Source organism: Eublepharis macularius, chromosome 4 (assembly GCF_028583425.1).
Source record: "Eublepharis macularius isolate TG4126 chromosome 4, MPM_Emac_v1.0, whole genome shotgun sequence".
In the NCBI taxonomy this organism is placed as follows: Eukaryota; Metazoa; Chordata; class Lepidosauria; order Squamata; family Eublepharidae; genus Eublepharis; species Eublepharis macularius.
In genome coordinates this window covers 146,986,051-147,002,380 of record NC_072793.1, presented here as the reverse complement: position 1 = coordinate 147,002,380, position 16,330 = coordinate 146,986,051, and the positions used below count along the sequence as shown (strand labels likewise).

General features: G+C 39.3%; 1 protein-coding gene across 1 annotated transcript; it reads right to left on the bottom strand.

The window, feature by feature from the left end:
* Window positions 1-26: 26 nt before the first annotated feature.
* Window positions 27-15,977, bottom strand: THOC7 (THO complex subunit 7). Its single transcript, XM_054977266.1, has 8 exons — window positions 15,560-15,977; window positions 12,662-12,779; window positions 9,824-9,951; window positions 9,234-9,320; window positions 3,326-3,383; window positions 1,775-1,841; window positions 1,373-1,442; window positions 27-209 (listed from the first exon to the last, which is right to left on the bottom strand). The coding sequence occupies exons 1-8, from the start codon at window positions 15,576-15,578 to the stop codon at window positions 142-144; spliced, it is 615 nt and encodes a 204-aa protein (XP_054833241.1). The 5' UTR covers window positions 15,579-15,977; the 3' UTR covers window positions 27-141.
* Window positions 15,978-16,330: the final 353 nt, after the last annotated feature.

Sequence of the window (16,330 nt, the reverse complement as noted above, 5' to 3'; positions counted from 1 at the left end):
CAAACATAAAGACAAATTCACAAAAATTAATTAAAGCTTATTTTAATTTCTTGTGGAAAAAAATAACAAAAACCAAACTCTTAAGTATTTATCTAATTCAGAAAAAATGTTCCAGGCTTCTGAGCTGACTCCAAAGTCCATCTACTGTTTATCTTCTGTCTCCATTGGATTGTCTGGGGATTCTTCCGATTCTGAAAGTTTTTCGTCATCTGAAACATTGTTTTTGTTATTTAAAATACTCAAATATAGTGGTTTTTTATGTATAGGCAATGTTAAAATATTGATTATTAGATATGAATTACCACTTTACTTCATAAAAATTACTGCTGATCATTAGTAAATCAAAACAGAAGTTTCCTTATGGAGATTACCCAGCTGACTCAGACCACTGTAAGAGCTAATTTACAATGACTTGTATACTATCTAAGTTCCTCCTCTGCTGCAACCTGCCATTCATCTTGAAATCTTGCCCACCAGGTGGGGGGGGGAGGGGTGTCAGTAGGTTCCCTGGAATAGCTTGGAGATGAAACAAGAGTCCAGGAGACAGGGGGCAATTGGCGAAGATACCCCTCTTCTGTCAGCAAAAAACTTAGCTAGGATCCAAGCTAATGATCCTCCCCACAGCAGATCTGCAGCAGTTTTCAACAAAAGTTAGACCAACAAATGGTATAATTTTGACACATTTTTTCCCTCTCTGTGCACGTTTACATTTGGATTAGTGCATTAAAATCAGCATTTCCTTCACAGATGTTATGAAACAAATAAGAAAAAAGCAACTCATATCCAAGACTGATACATACTTTTAAAATGCTTTATGCTTCAATTTTCTTCTGTCATTAAAATATTTAGTCTATACAAATGATAACATATGCACCTGAATATAGTGCATTCAATAGTTCCATCATTATAATGTGCAAATTTGCATATGCCTTGTTTGCAACGACTCTAGACTAACATTTGCTTTATTTGCCAAAAAAAGTAGCAATTTCTGCTTCAGATATTGCTACCATTGTGATTTCTGTAAATGTAAAATCTGAAAACTGCATATGATATAAATATACACAAGATATACCCCCCCCATTCTATTCATCTTACTCACAGATACAGTACTACAGATTTTATTTTAACTATGGGTTCAATCAAAAGGGCATTTTCAACTTAAACAAGGGCAGGCCTCCAATTTCTGATTCTCCATCTTCCTCATGCCTTAGTGCTTGCCATTCCTGAAATTTTCCCCAACCATCAGGAGATGCTGCACCAGGAGGAGGAAGGTGGAAAGCCCAGTTCCACAAACAGAACTCTGCTTGCAGATTGTGGGATCTAACCTTACAATAGGAGAGGAAAGCAAGGTATGTCTATATATGTAACTTACTTTCCAGAGTTTGCTGAAGTTCATGAATGGTGCTCAGAAGGACATGGAACTGCTTTCGTCTCAACTCCAACTGAAACAAAAGAAAAAAAGAATACTGAATATGAAAACTCTTTCCTTGAATTTCTCTCTGTGTCCTGTAGCTCTGAATGCTCATATAGCTAAATATAAGTTTTGTGGCATGTTAAGGATTAATAAATTTTTATTCTATCATAAGCTTCTTTAAATTCTACTAGTACTTCTAGACTATGAAACCTTACTATGAAATAAAAGCATGTTACTCTTTAAGATACTTTAAGACTCCTGTTAATCTACTACACGGAAAGCAAACACAGCTACCCCCGGGCTCTAAATATATATAGCATCCCATAACAGAATGAGGAAGAAAAAAAATTATATACTTACTTTATCTTCAACATTTTCTTTGATGTGAGAAAGATGTTGAAGTTCTTTTCCTAGAGCCTCTAGCTGCCTGAGAACAAATTAAATTTCTTGTCAGTGGACATACAGTACTTTTATCTAGTACAGGTTTTAAAACACATTGGAAAGCAAGGACAAAATTAATTACTAACATTACAGCATGTTTGTCATACTCAACTGTTCTGGATGTATGCACATGATCGTACCATAAGAGATGGAAATGTGTCTTAAAAAATAAACCTACCTAACTGAATGAATACAGCTGAGGTTTAGAAAGGGGGAGCTTAAGAGTATGAATTTCTATTATTTAGAACTAATTATGAGCCAAGCCTCTTCAAAGACTGGGTTCAGCATTTTTGTTTAGTACAGACCTGCTACTTCCTTTGCCTTCTGGCTGAAATTTACCCCAGTGGCAATAAGGGCCATTCTTAGAGGTGTGAAGGCCTGGTGGGAAAACTGAAAAAATGTTCCCTCCTCCTGAAGATTTTCTTTAAATTTACAATTTTTCCGATGGAAAGATTAGAAAATTTGGGAAACATTAAAAAACTCTATTTAATATTTTATCTTTTGGAATATTATACAAGCAAATTTTCAGCGCTCCCAAAAATTTATGTTGGAACAATGGGGAGGGCGGGGAGGAACCAAAATTTTTTTAGGCCTTCTCATCTCTTTGCAGCCCATACTACAGCTGACAGATCTGAGGAAATCACTGATGCCCAGAAAGCACAGTGCAGTTCCTCATCCCTGACCAGGCAGAAGGGGCGGGGGGGGGGGGGGGAGAGAAAGGCAACCCTAATAACTAGTAAGAAAATGTGACCACACAAAAGGAAAATAAAATGACACCCATAAACAATGAAAAATAACAACAGTGAAATCCTAAGCAGAGTTACTTCAGTCTAAGCCCACTAAAATCAATAGGCTTAGACTGGGGTATCCCTACTTAGGATTTCACTGAAAGTCAGTGAAGAACTGCTAATTTCAGCTTTGTATTTCAGCAGTGACTTTATGTGAGAAAGAAAGAAGCATACTGGACATATCTGCAGAAAAGAATGCTTATTTATTTGAAGAAGATAATTTGAAATGCATTGCTAGCAGCCATGTTTGTGTGTTATTTATTAGACCAGCTTTTTGAACTGTGGATGTTTTTGCATGATGTCATTCAGGTATCATGTATTTTTTTCAATTCATGTTTTCTTGTGAGTTGTCAATTACTTTACTTATATTCTCGTGTATGTTTGTGTATGTATTTTCAAACAGATTTTATATTTATTTTTCATTGTTTGTGGGTGCCAGGGTTTTTTCCCTTTTGTGTGGCTGCACCTTTTTACCAGTAGGCAGAAGGCAATATTCACAGGGCTCTCTCCCTGTGGATGATCTTGATTCAAACCTGTAAGAATTTTAATAGTGTCCTTCAAAATTATTCTGTCTCATCAGCGATTGCCACTTTATACTATTTGACTTTATAAAAATTTGACAAGATCTAATAAAACCATATTAAACTGCCAGATTTGTATTAGCTTTTAGATCCACACTCACTTCAATGTTTCATGCCTATCTGGATGATGTTGTATTACTTTAGCCAAGGCATCATATTCTGGAAAAAATAAGAGAGATTATAAATTAGGAAGAGTATGTGCTCACATTTATCTAACTTTACAATCTACCTAAGATTTGGTATGGGAAAAAGATCAAACTGAAACAATACAATTAGGATGACAGTGGAGTTGGATTCAGTTGTTTTATATAACCCTTGATTCCATGACAAAAAAAATCCACACCCCAACTGTTCCCTATGTCGTATTGACTCATTCATTTCTTTAAGTCATATAATTATAGAGTTGGAAGAGACATCAAGGGTCATTTAGTCCAATCCCCTGCACAATGCAGGAAATTCACAGCTATACCCAACTCCCTAGTGCTACTTGCTCAAAGCCTAGAGGAGGCGGGGGGAAGATCCCATGCCAATCTGGCCTGGAGGAAAATTCCTCAAAGTGATGACTGGCATTTCCCTGGGTACATAAGAAAGGGCCACGAAAGCTGAACATTGGCTAATCCTTTCCTGCTCTCCCTTTTACAATCTACATAAGATCACACAGAGTCCTAGAATCATTGCTGACAAGTGGCCATCTAAACTCTGTTTAAAAACCTCCAAAGAAGGAGAGCCCACCACCTTCTGAGGAAGCCTGTTCCACTGAGGAACCGCTCTGTCTTCCTAATGTTTAACTAAAAACTCCTTTGGTTTAATTTTAACTCATTAGTTCTGGTCTTACCCTATTTGAAGATTGCTATCATATCACTTCTCAGTCATCTCCTCTTCAGGCTAAATATACTCAATTCTTTCAATCTACCAACACAGGACTTGGTCACAAAAAGTAGAGGTCACAAATCTCTTTCCCAGTTCATACCTCTCACTTTCATTAAACAGGGCCAAGAGGAAGTCTTGGCTGTTCTCACCTCTTCCCACATATGTAACTTACAATTAAGGAATGCATATATCCTCCCTCACAGGGAAGTCTTGGATTAATTTTATCTCTTACTCAGCAATGTGTAACTCATTACAAACCTTTGGAACAACCTGAACAAATGTAAGTCAGGTAAGCCTGATTCCATCAGATCTCGGAAGCTTAGCAGCTTCAGCCCAGCTTAGTACTTTGATGGCAGACCATCAAGGAAGTCCAGGATCAATACACAGAGACAGGCTATGGCAAACCACCTCTATTTATCTCTTGCTTTGAAAATGCTATGGGGTCACCAGAAATTGGCTTCAACTTAATGGCACTTTACACACACATGCGTGCACAAAATCTGACATGCAAGTGATACCTCCCCTCCGCCGCTCTGTTCAACATGCATGCAGTTCTCTTTACTTGCCATTTGTGTGTTACGTGCTGTCAAGTCACTTTTGACTTATGGCGACCCTATGAATTAATGACCTCCAAAATGCCCAATCATGGTCAGCCTTGATCAGGTCTTGCAAACTAATGGCCATGACTTCCTTTATTGAGTTAGTTCACCTCATGTTAAGTCTTCCTCTTTTCCTACTGGCTTCAACTTTTTCTAACATTTTTGTCTTTTCCAATGACTGTTGTCTTCTCATGATGTAACTCACATATGATAGCCTCATTCTGTCATTTTAGCTTCTAGGGAAGAGTCAGTCGTGATTTGATCTAGAACTCACTCATTTGCTTTTCTGGTGATCCAAAGTATCTGTAAAACTCTCCTCCAACACCATGTATCAAATGACCTTGCCATTTAGCATCATAATAAATTACTGCAAATGTTTCCTTTTTCTTCTTTTTAAAGAACTGGAAATTATGAAAATTTTTAGAGGTACTTCCTAAATGAACATAAACATTTCATAAAGTAGTTATAACTTCAGCATATGGGCTTGGATCCCAACCAGTATTTCCACTGGCACAAGGACTTCCACTCAAAAGAGTGCAATTTTCCCATCTCCCTTCTATTGCTGAATTGCTCCTATGAGATGGGAAAATTACACTGCTTGAGCAGAAGTCCTTGTGACTGCAGAACCACTGTTCAGGATCCAGCCTATAGTACGGGCACCAACTTTACAATGGCTTTCCAAACACAGTGAAAAAAATTCATAAACTGCACAAAGTATTTTGCTTGAGAAGCAAATAGAAGCGGAACAATTATATAATTCTTATATCTGGAAAATTATACTTTGAATTAGGCTTTCAGAATACTCTTTTGTGTTGCCTTTGTAGTCAACTGGATAAGCAGACAATGGTTTTTCCCTCCTTGATAAGCTCTTGTTATTATTATTATTGTTATGGGAAAGACAATGGCAAAACACCCCGTAAAAAGTCTGCCAAGAAAATGTCATGATGTGACGTCCCCCTTTGGGTCAGTAATGACTCGGTGCTTGCACAGGGGGCTACCTTTACCTTTTATCTTCATGATGTATCTGTTGAATTTCTTACATAGCCAAACCTTTCTTCTCAAAAAGTATTTTTGACAATGCAAAGGGGTATATAGAAGTGTGTGCAAATGGCATTTATCAATGCAAGAAATTTCATTATGTAGTTTTTAGAATTTGCAGCCTTATAAATAAATGTTCCATCTCCACAAATAAATTTCAGAAGCAATAAATGGGAGATGGGTGTACATATTGCTCAGTGTACAAGTTTTGTTTATGCAATTTGTATTTCAATTTATCTAATTATAGTGCAGTCAGTAGTTTCTCCTGTTCTTTATAAGTCCCTCTGGAGAAACTTCCTGGAACACATAGCCCAGGACGTTAAATATTCAGAGCGTGCAGTCTGATTAGATATGGTCATTTCTTCCTCATTCAAAGATTTCCTGATGTACCTCAAGATATATATTCATTTGATTTTTCAGCCTGTCCTATACCCAAAGCTTCATCCAGGTGGGTAGGAATAGAATCCCAGACCAAAATGCTTTATGCATTTTAAGGGATTTTGTTTTAATTACTTGTTTAATTGGCTTGCATAGATATACAAGGCATACTAACCTGTAAAAAAAAAATTCCCAACTTGAGTAGTAGTAGCTTTCCATTTTAAAAAAACATCAAACTGGGCTGGTTCACTAGACATACTCTCAGCTGATAGTCAGGGAACCCTTACATGTTTATAATGGAAATGTTATTATTGACTTCATTCTTGTTAGTTAACCAAGACAGAGTGGAGGGAAAAGACAGAGTACAAACATATTCCACTTTCCTATAGGTGTTCCTAATAATTTGTAAGCTAGGCTGCGTCAGATCTGCCTTATGATTCTGATTTGCCTCCACATGAGAGGATGGCATTTCACCTGCTAGTCCTTAATTTCCTTCCTGTACTCCGCTTTTAAGCTCCCTGCCAAGCCATTAGGCTGAATGACTTGGCCAAGTGACCTGGCTTAAATAAAGATTCTATGTATGTTCTCTGTGCTGCATCTGTACTGCCTGGGCAACTGAGCTATAGCATTCTAGGAACCAGCTTGGTTGCCAAGGCAACTAGCAAGGCAGTGGGGCCTGTCTGGTCCTGTTGCTGTTCCTAAGCACTGATTCTTGACCCTTTGGCTGTTCCAAACTCTTGCACCTTCCTGCCAGTTAAAAGAAATGGTACTAACAGCCATGGTAGCAGCACTTGCTCATATCTCTCTAGAAGGAAAGGATAGAAATTGGGACGTTTAGCAATTTTTGAATCTGTGTTAACAGCCTTGCAAATAGATGAGCTATATATCAACAAACGTTTATTAAAAGCCTTATACTTTTTGACACTATACTTTGTCAAAATCCATTTTAAAATGCAACATTCTCCAGCTAAAATAACTTTAACCATCAGGCTAAGTGTACATCATGCGCTGTGCACAAAATCCATATTTTGACCAATCTAGATGCATATGGGCAAAATATAAAAGTGGTCAAAATTTGAATGAATGTACAAGGCAAACAGGTATCTTTAAGTTTTAGTTTCACTTGGTACACCTAGAACTGCCTACAGGTTCAGCAGTGAAAAAAGCAAGTTACAGGTTTGTCTCATACTACATAGGAGTTGATAATAAGTAGCCCCACCCAATGCAGGAACATAGTAACTTCACCAGGAAAATCCTTTGAGGATAACTAATCATCTACAACAATTTACCTGTAAGATTTATTAAACCTAACTTTTCATCAACAATGAGAACCACCATTTCTCATTTAAAGCTTTTGGCTGCATCTGGATCTCATCTAAACCACTTTATAAAGTATGTTTTGCTTTTTATAAACTAAAAAGCATTTAAAATACATATATATATATAAAATATTAAAAGCAATTAATTAAAATACACGTAAAGAGTGCAATCTTATGAACAGTTACTCCAGTGTAAATCCATTGATTTCAATGGGCTTAGACTGGAGTAATTCTTCATAGGATTGCACTGAAAAATACAGAGACAGGAAGGAGGGCTAACAAGAGTTAGTGAAGGAATGCCAAACAAAACAAAAAACTTTTCTCATGCTGGTGGAAGACAATGACAGAGGGAGACAGATGAATCTCCCTGGAGAGGAAGTTCCAAAGTTACAGTGCCACAACAGAGAAAAGGACCCTTTCTTTGGTTCCCACTAGTCTAGACTCAAATGGTGGGGGCACCTGAGGCAGGGCTTCTGAACATGACTGAAATGGTTGGGAAGGTTCATATTGGAGTAGGTGGTACTTCCGGCATGCTGGCCTCATGCCATACGGGGCTTTAAAGTCAATATCAGCATCCTCGATTGGGCCCAGAAGCAAATTAGGAGTCACGGTAGATGGAACAAGTCTGGAGTAATATGGTCCCTACAATCCACTCCAGTTTGCATTGTGGCTGCAGCATCCTGTACCAACTATAGCTTATGGACAGTCTTCAAGGGTGGACCCATGTAGAGAGCATTGCAGTAATCTAATCTAGTTTTACTACAGCGTGCACCGCAGTGGCAAGATCCTTCCTGTGTAGGAACAACAGCTAACTCGCCAACTGAGGTTGGTGAAAGGTGCTCCTGGCCACCACTGTCACATGTTTATCAATGAGGAGACTCTGGTCCAGCAGTACCCCCAAGCTACGAAACCCCTCCTTTAGGAGGAGTGTAACCCCAACCATAACAGAAGATATTCCTGTTTCCAGATCAGGCCTTATTCCTACCAGTAGCACGTTGGTTTTGTTGATATTAAGTTTCAGCTTGCTCCCATGGCTTGTTTGAACTCAGAAATCCTAATTAGTTCAGTAGCAGTGACTGAGCTTTCTACACACAGATATGGAGGCACAGACCAATAGAATATCCAGCTATTAATAGTGCTTTCTAAAGAAACTCCCTCCTTTCTTCCCTCTATGCTCCCCTCTCTGCTAATGATGACTCACCAAGCAGGAATGTGCTTCAAAGATTTCAGCCTCTCCATAGGGAAAATTTAAAAAGCAAAAAAATGGCAAGAAAGAAAGTGGGTGGACTGTGAAATATCTATTTGGTTTCAGAGACAGAGATGCATTGTACAACATTTGTTTTAGAGTTAAAAAGTTCAGGAATTCAATGAAGAAGCTAGATAGAAAACAACACAAGACTGATGAATCATTAACCAAGAACAAGGAGGAGGAGGCTTGGTTTTCCTAGTCTCCTCCCCCAACTCCTTCTCTTTATTGCAACCAACCAACAACAGGCAGTATATGTAATGAGGCTTTGCCAGCAATCTGGCAAAATGCGGGAACTTTGGACAGCGCACAGAAATTCTGTTTGGAAGTAAGAAATGTGTCAAACAAAATATTAATTGGGATTAATATAATAAAAATAATAAAATAATTAGAATTTATAGACAAATTGTTGTCTGTTATGTACATCTAGTAGACTAACCAGGGTTGTATACCAAATTGTTGCTTAAACAAAATTATTGCAATGTCAGAATGCAGCTTTATCACAATCCAGTTGCAGATAGATGAAACCAAAGTTGCTAACTGCAAAGTAAATCCTTACCTTGGCGATTTTTTCGTATTCTTTTTGCCTGAAGAATCTGCTTTTTGCACTCAGCAATTTTTTCATGTGCTGCAGCTATGCTATTTTCTTTCAGAGAAATAACATAAAAACTGTTATGATACAAGTCTGAAATGTCATTATACCTATTTATTAAACTGAAAACTAGTACCATAAGGGCAACATTACATAAAATATCTGGCTTTAAAGTTTCATTTCTTGGAGCTGTATGTCTATAAAAATGGTATATTACTGTTAAAATGCTAAGAATATATATCTACTAAAATTAATATTTCTACAGAAGAGCAGATAAATAGGAAATGCGTTTACATTCTAAAAGATCTAGAGTGTTTACTGGCAAGAGTTTGGGATGTGAGTCTAGGATTGCCCCAAACAAACTAAGGACTAAAAAGGTGTAACTGGCTATATTGCAGCTTCAGGTTTTAATCTATAAAATGGGAATCAAGGCAACCCTCTTTAAAGGACCATGGTGAGAATGGATGAGACAAGAATTTTGATACCGTGCATGATCCACTTTTTCTAAAATTGCACTTTACATGACAGTAATATTCAGTAGAAATTCAGTTGTTTACCTATGTCTTTGTAGATTTTTTCATAATTCTCCATTTCTCTGAGGTTCATATCATACACAAGTAAAGTTTTTCCCATTGAAAATTCACATTGTGACAGAGTACTCAGCATGCGTTGGTACTGGGTGTATCTTTAAAAAAAACAGACAATGAATTATTTGTATTAATGCATTTAAAGAAGCTGGTATCTCATGCATACATTGCAGTGATTCTCAGAAGATATAGTCTGGACTGAAGTTTGGTATAAATGAACATTGTTTCTATTTTTACAAATTCCTTTGTCTAGTTGCAAAGCAGATCTTTCTGGTATTTTTTGTAATTTAATTATAAGTATTGCAAAATGGGATCATTACATAAAACCATTAATTGCAAAGATGATCCCTTACCCTATTATCACAGCTATCAAATTGTTATTTGTAAGTGTTCAGATTAACGGATATAATTTAATTATAAGGTAGAAATACTTGTAAAAAGGAAATGAAATCTCCATTTAATCCTTTGGGTAGTGTAGGGTAGGAAGAGGGATGGTGTGAAAGACATAAAACAGCGACTCCAATTTCCATCTTAACTATTAATAAATATTTAAAAGATGCCATTCTTTATTTGCTTGTATAAAAATTGATAAGTTAAGCGCTCCTGTCATTCATCCTCCCCAACCATTTACTGCCCAATCCCAATCAGATTTTCCTCAGAATCTTAACCATGTCTTCATATACCCAAATAACTTCATATACTTGCAGTTGCTGAAAAGCCCAAGGCAGGCGCTCTTGAGAAAGCAATTAGTGAGATAAGATAGAAAAGCATCCCCAACCATTGCCTCAGCTGTTAAAAACTAACCCCATGCTTCTATATGTAATCTATGCAGTGGTTACTACTGCTATTATAAACTTCAAAATAGCAAATACTATTTAAAGTATTTAAACCATGCTTTTTCTCCCCCTCCCCATTTTTCCTGCCCTTCTTCTGAGGGCTCAGGGAAGCACACGTGGTTCTTCCATACCCCCCAACTGTATCCTCACAACAACACTGTAAGGTGGTTTACACTGAGGGGCATTGACTGCGTCAAGGTTATCCAGGAAACTTCCATGGTTGAGTGGAGACTTAAATTTGAGTCTCCCCTGTTTAATCCTAATCTGGTTTCTAACCTCTACTTCACATGGGCTATTGTGTCATCCATGAAGCTACAACAATTTTTGTGAGTGCAGCTTACCTAATGACGATTATAGCAATATGAAAAATGCAAATATATTTAATTTGAATGGTTGAATTCATTAAATCAAATGGTAAATCAGCAAAAAAATCGCTCACTGAGCCATATCGAATATATCTAACCTTAATTTAGATGGATTTGTACCACGTCTATAGCATGAATTTCACAACGCATACCCTGGTATCATTATCAACTATCAATAATTTATGACTAAAAGTGATGATCTGAATACATGTCATATCCAGGCATGATCTTTGTCAGTACTGTTTTACCACAGAATTAAAAAAAACCCACTAATGCTAATATATTCAGGCAGAAGAGAACTCCCAGCCCCCCACACCAGCTTTGGCTTACTTTTTGTGATAACATCTTCCCATTGTTAAGGGCTCATCCATACCATGAATGGATGCCTGCATAATCACATTTAAACTTTCTTGAAATGGCCTTGAAAGTTCCTTTTCAAAGGCCATACTGAAATACCCAATCCACAGGACAGTTTCAGTGAAATCCTGAGCACAGGTATTCCAGTCTAAGACCACTGATTTCATCGGTCTTAGACTGGAGTAACACTGCTTGGGATTTCACTGTGTGATGTTTTCGTATCACCTTCTAACTGATCCATTTAACTGGAGATGCTGGGAATTGAACCTGGGACCTTTTGCATACAAAGTTTTACTACTGAGCCCCTGCCCCTGCCCCCAGGTATCACATATGCATGCTCCAGTGCTGGCCTTCAAGGAATAAAAGTAAAATAAAGGCTTCCTTTGGGAGGGAAAATGAGGGGCATGCCTGTGTTGGGACTGCACTCTTTAAAGGCTAAATTAGTGTTTCTGTGCTGGTACAGTATAGTGGGGATGCAATTCAGCCTCTAACCCATTAAAACTAATACTTTATGAATAGGAGCTGCGTTATGCCATCATCTTTCATATCAGAATCAATATCTAAAGTGCCTGCAACTCTTGCACAGCCACATTCCACATGTCAATTGCTTAACAAACAGGTCCATTATCTGAAGGCAGAATTACATTTCCCTAGGTACAAAATATGGTGCGTCCAGCGGTAGGGTTATGATTTCCCTGCAGTGCAAGTGCAATCTTGACAGTATATATATGAACTGCTGTTCCCAAGAAATGGGTGGCAAATATGCATTTATTGCAATAAAAACAATTGAACATGAAGGCTCAGTGTGCTTTCTTGCACAATATTTTGGGTTTTTCCCTCTAAAGTTTAAATCAATATATTGTCTTTCCAGGACACACTGCTTAGTCAGCCTGTGCCATAGCAATCAGTAGTATCTGTAAAAGCCATTACAAGTAGCTGCCAAAGATGTTCACAGACAGTATATGTTTGAAAATATCAGATAGATTAGTTAAGTAATTGGTACACCACAATCTATTCTCAGTCATTAACTGGCTACAAAATTTAAACTGTTCAGATATTTATATTTTCTCAAATATTTATTCATTCTAATCCTGAATTAATAAATATCTGAGAATTATAAAATTTGTTTTCTGGCATATGCAACTGAATACAGCTCCCATTAATCTCTTAAAATGAACAGATGCCATGCAGTTTCAAGACTAGATGGACCTCTTCTATTTTCCTTTTATAGGTAATAGATAGCAAGATACCCTTCTTCTTGAGATCCAGAATTGCACCACTTGATAAAACTCTTCACCAACAAATTTATCCGTCTGTCATCACCTGCACCATCTCCATCAATCAAAAGTCGTTTGCGAATAACTTCATCTAAAGTAGAAAAAATATTTTTAAAGAGCAATGCCAACATGCTTTATCTCAACAGAAAACTATTAAATTAGGTGACACTCCAACCCCAAACCTGTTTACAGTCTTAATTTCAATGCAATTTACTTACGAATAAGTATTTGTAAGATTGCAGCCATCATGGCATTTCCTATTCAATATATTAGCAGTATTTACATTATAATGTATACATCAACAACAGCTCAGATTTTATTTAATCATGTAAATGAGGCCTTAGAATCACAAAAAGAGACTTTAAAAAAACCAGTTAAACTGATTCAAAGACAACTAGGTCTTTCTTGTAAGATAAACTTCAAGGGCAGAGTTAACAAGGAAAGAGGACAATCAACATTTGTGTACAGGAAAACAAGATTTCAATCCAGGATAAAAGGAGACACAATGTCGCACATGAAACTTATCATCATATCACAACTATGTTTAATAACATAGTGGAAGTCTTGTGGTGATAATAAAAGCAACAAAACCATGCCAAGACTGGAGTTTTTGAATATTTGGGGTACTTTCTACATAGGTAGAAAAATATTACTCTTAAATTACCCAAAAGTATTAAAAATCTGTAAAATGCCTGATGAGTACAGAGCGTGAGTCAGCTACAGGAGGAGAAAAAACAGGGAGACTAGAAAATTGGCAAGTTTAAGCTAAAGATCTAAAATTTCTGGAAATTTGAGGGAAAATGGAAATCTATGCAATACTTTTTCTTATCAACTCTAATTTATTTCACTGAATTAACTACACAAAATGTGTCGTTTAAAAGTTAGCATATAAAATTGTACTACTTTTCCTTTTAATGTAATTTAAAAGGATAAATGCCTAAGCTTTTTACAAGTTAAACTGTGGATAATACTTGAAAGAGAGAGAGAGCTGCAAACTGCTATACGCTATATTGCCTTAGCATATGTAACTTAGTTTTTGTCATCTGAGAGGTGGGGAGGGGGTAACCATAAGATTAAAAACAGGACAAAAATCATTTACAGGAAACAAAAGAAAGTGTATAATTAACAGCATTCTTGAATATTCAAAATAAACTTTATAACACTGAAAACAATGAATTTTTCAATGGTGTATTATCATTACATTATAATAGTGTTTTGTTAAAAAAATTGCCAGTACTCCTAAATAAGGATTCACAGATTTCCACCCCTAGGATCCCTAGTAGACTATTCGTGAGAATCCATCCTCTGGCTAACTGAGGTGGGCCAGAACACAAGGATCAGGACTTTGGAGTGCCCCCCCTCCAAGGTGCTGTGCGAATCAGCACTCTGCTGGTTCGACTCCCACAACTGCCACAAGCTCGGCAGGTGGACCTGGGTAAGCCACTCCTCTCAGCCCCAGCTGTATTTGGGAATACTAATAACACTGACTTTGTTCACTGCTTAGTGGGGCACTAATCTGTCTAGAAGAGGGGTATATAAGCACACATCATCATCATCATCTTGTATTCACTTGCACTGCGTAATCCGCCTTAGGTCTTAGCAAGAAAGGAAGACTATAAATAAATGAATAAATAATTAAAAAATTAATTCAGAAGCAAGAAAAATGACCAGAATCAGAGGAAAGAACATTCTAAACTGTTAAAATGGTCACATTTAGGGCCCAGAACAGAGAGGAGGCTTTTGAGAAAACCAAATGTAAGAAGCAATTTACAAAACAGGATGAGTAGCTCTAGGAACATATAAGGCACGTTTTGAATAGCTATTTAGACTCAAGCAAGAATACTATGCTAGGCCAATGAAACTTCTAAATGTTCTGAACTTCTCTCTCTCACACACACACACACACACCCAACTTCCCTTACAGCACAATTCTAAAGTTAATCAAGTCTAAGTGCATTGATTTCAATGGGCTTAGACTGGAGTAATTCTCTTTAGGATTGCACTGTCAGTTACAAAAGCCATATGGCACTGAGTGTTTGCGATTAGAGACAAAACAACTTTAGAGCCCGACTGGAGGTTACAGAAGTAGTTTAGCAGTTCTCTTAGCCCCTTGTCGTAGAGTACAAATGCTTTCAATTAGGAAGCATCAAATCTGTGGCCATCAATAAAAAACCACCACTGGTCCTGCAATGCAAAACTAGACATAACAGATTTAACATCCATAGAGAACGAGCACATAAGGCAGGGTTATGTGCGTGGAGGGAGGGCTGTCCGAGGCTTAAGCACGTTTACTTGGAAGTCAGCCCCATGGGGTTCCAACAGAGCTTACTTCCCTTCCTAGTAAACATGCACAAGATCGCAGCCTGGAGCCTCCTGTTGGTCTGAGGCATAGGGTGGTGATAAAGTGTCCACGTGAAAATAAGGCGTGGAGGAGGCGATTAGATTAAATGGGTCCTTTTTTCCCGCCTTGGTTTAAGGTCTACGAGGAAACAGGGAAGGGGTGAGGAGATTGTACTCGGGGTTAGGAACCGGACTTTTATTTCTTGAGCGAGGGACGCTCCTTCCTCGGCCACAAAAGGAGGGCGGGTGAGACTGTAGCTGTTCTCAGGGGGGAGGAAGGGAGCGACCCCTGAGATGGCGGGCAAAAGGTGCAGAGACCCACCGCTCGAGAAGGTCTGAGGTAAAAACATGAGGCGAGGGCGAGACCAAGCGCGGCTGACGAAGTCGCCGGCATAGGGAAGGCCCTGCCCGCCCAGGGAGGGAGAACGCGGCCGGCCCGTCCAAGCCTGCGGCAGAGGAAGGGACGGAGGGTCCCCGCCGGCGACAGCCCCTCATTGCCGGGCCAGTGCCTCGGGATCGGCTGCCTCTTACCGTCAGTTACGGCGCCCATCGCGATGGTGGCGGCGGCGGCGGCTGCTGGAGACGGTCTGGGCGGCGGCGAGTGAGGTGGGTCCGACTCAGGCTGCCGCTTCCCACAATGCAGCAGCAGCAACAGCGACGGCGGCAGCCGGGTAAGCGGCGGCCATGGAGGGGGAGGAGGTGGCGTCGTCGTCGTCGGTGGCTGGGGCCTGATCCGCGCCCAGGCGGGGCGAGGAGGGGGGCGAGGAGGGCGAGGAAAGGGGGCGGCCGGGCCTGGCCGTGCAGCTGTGCCGGTGCAGCCCGCCAGGCGTGCCCCCGCCCGTGGGCCCCCGGCCTCCTTCAGTCCAGCCCAGCAGGGCTCCTGCCTGGCCAGGTGAGGGCAAGCAGGGGACAGGAGGGGGGGCTGGGCGAGTGGAGGAGGCAGGGTTCCTCCCAGCCCCTGTCTGCCGAAGGAGGGTGTCCTGCGTGGTTTGGCCACTGGCCAGGTAACCTTTGCTGACCTTTGCACTGTGGCTGTGCAGCTGGCCGTAGTGTAACCATCTTGGCCACTGCGGTGTGCTAGCAGGTCACATGTCATTGCCACAGTTTCTTTTGTAGCCCATCGGTCATTGAAGCCAGTATCATTACTTCATTGGTTGTCACCTTGTCTACTTGTTGCCACCATTATCATTGCTGTTGTAGTTTTTGCTGCCATTACCGTCTTTGTCGCCATGATGTATGTTGTGGTCCTCATTGCCACTGATGTTTAATATAATTGATAGTTTTCTTTGTAGCCTCCTGCTG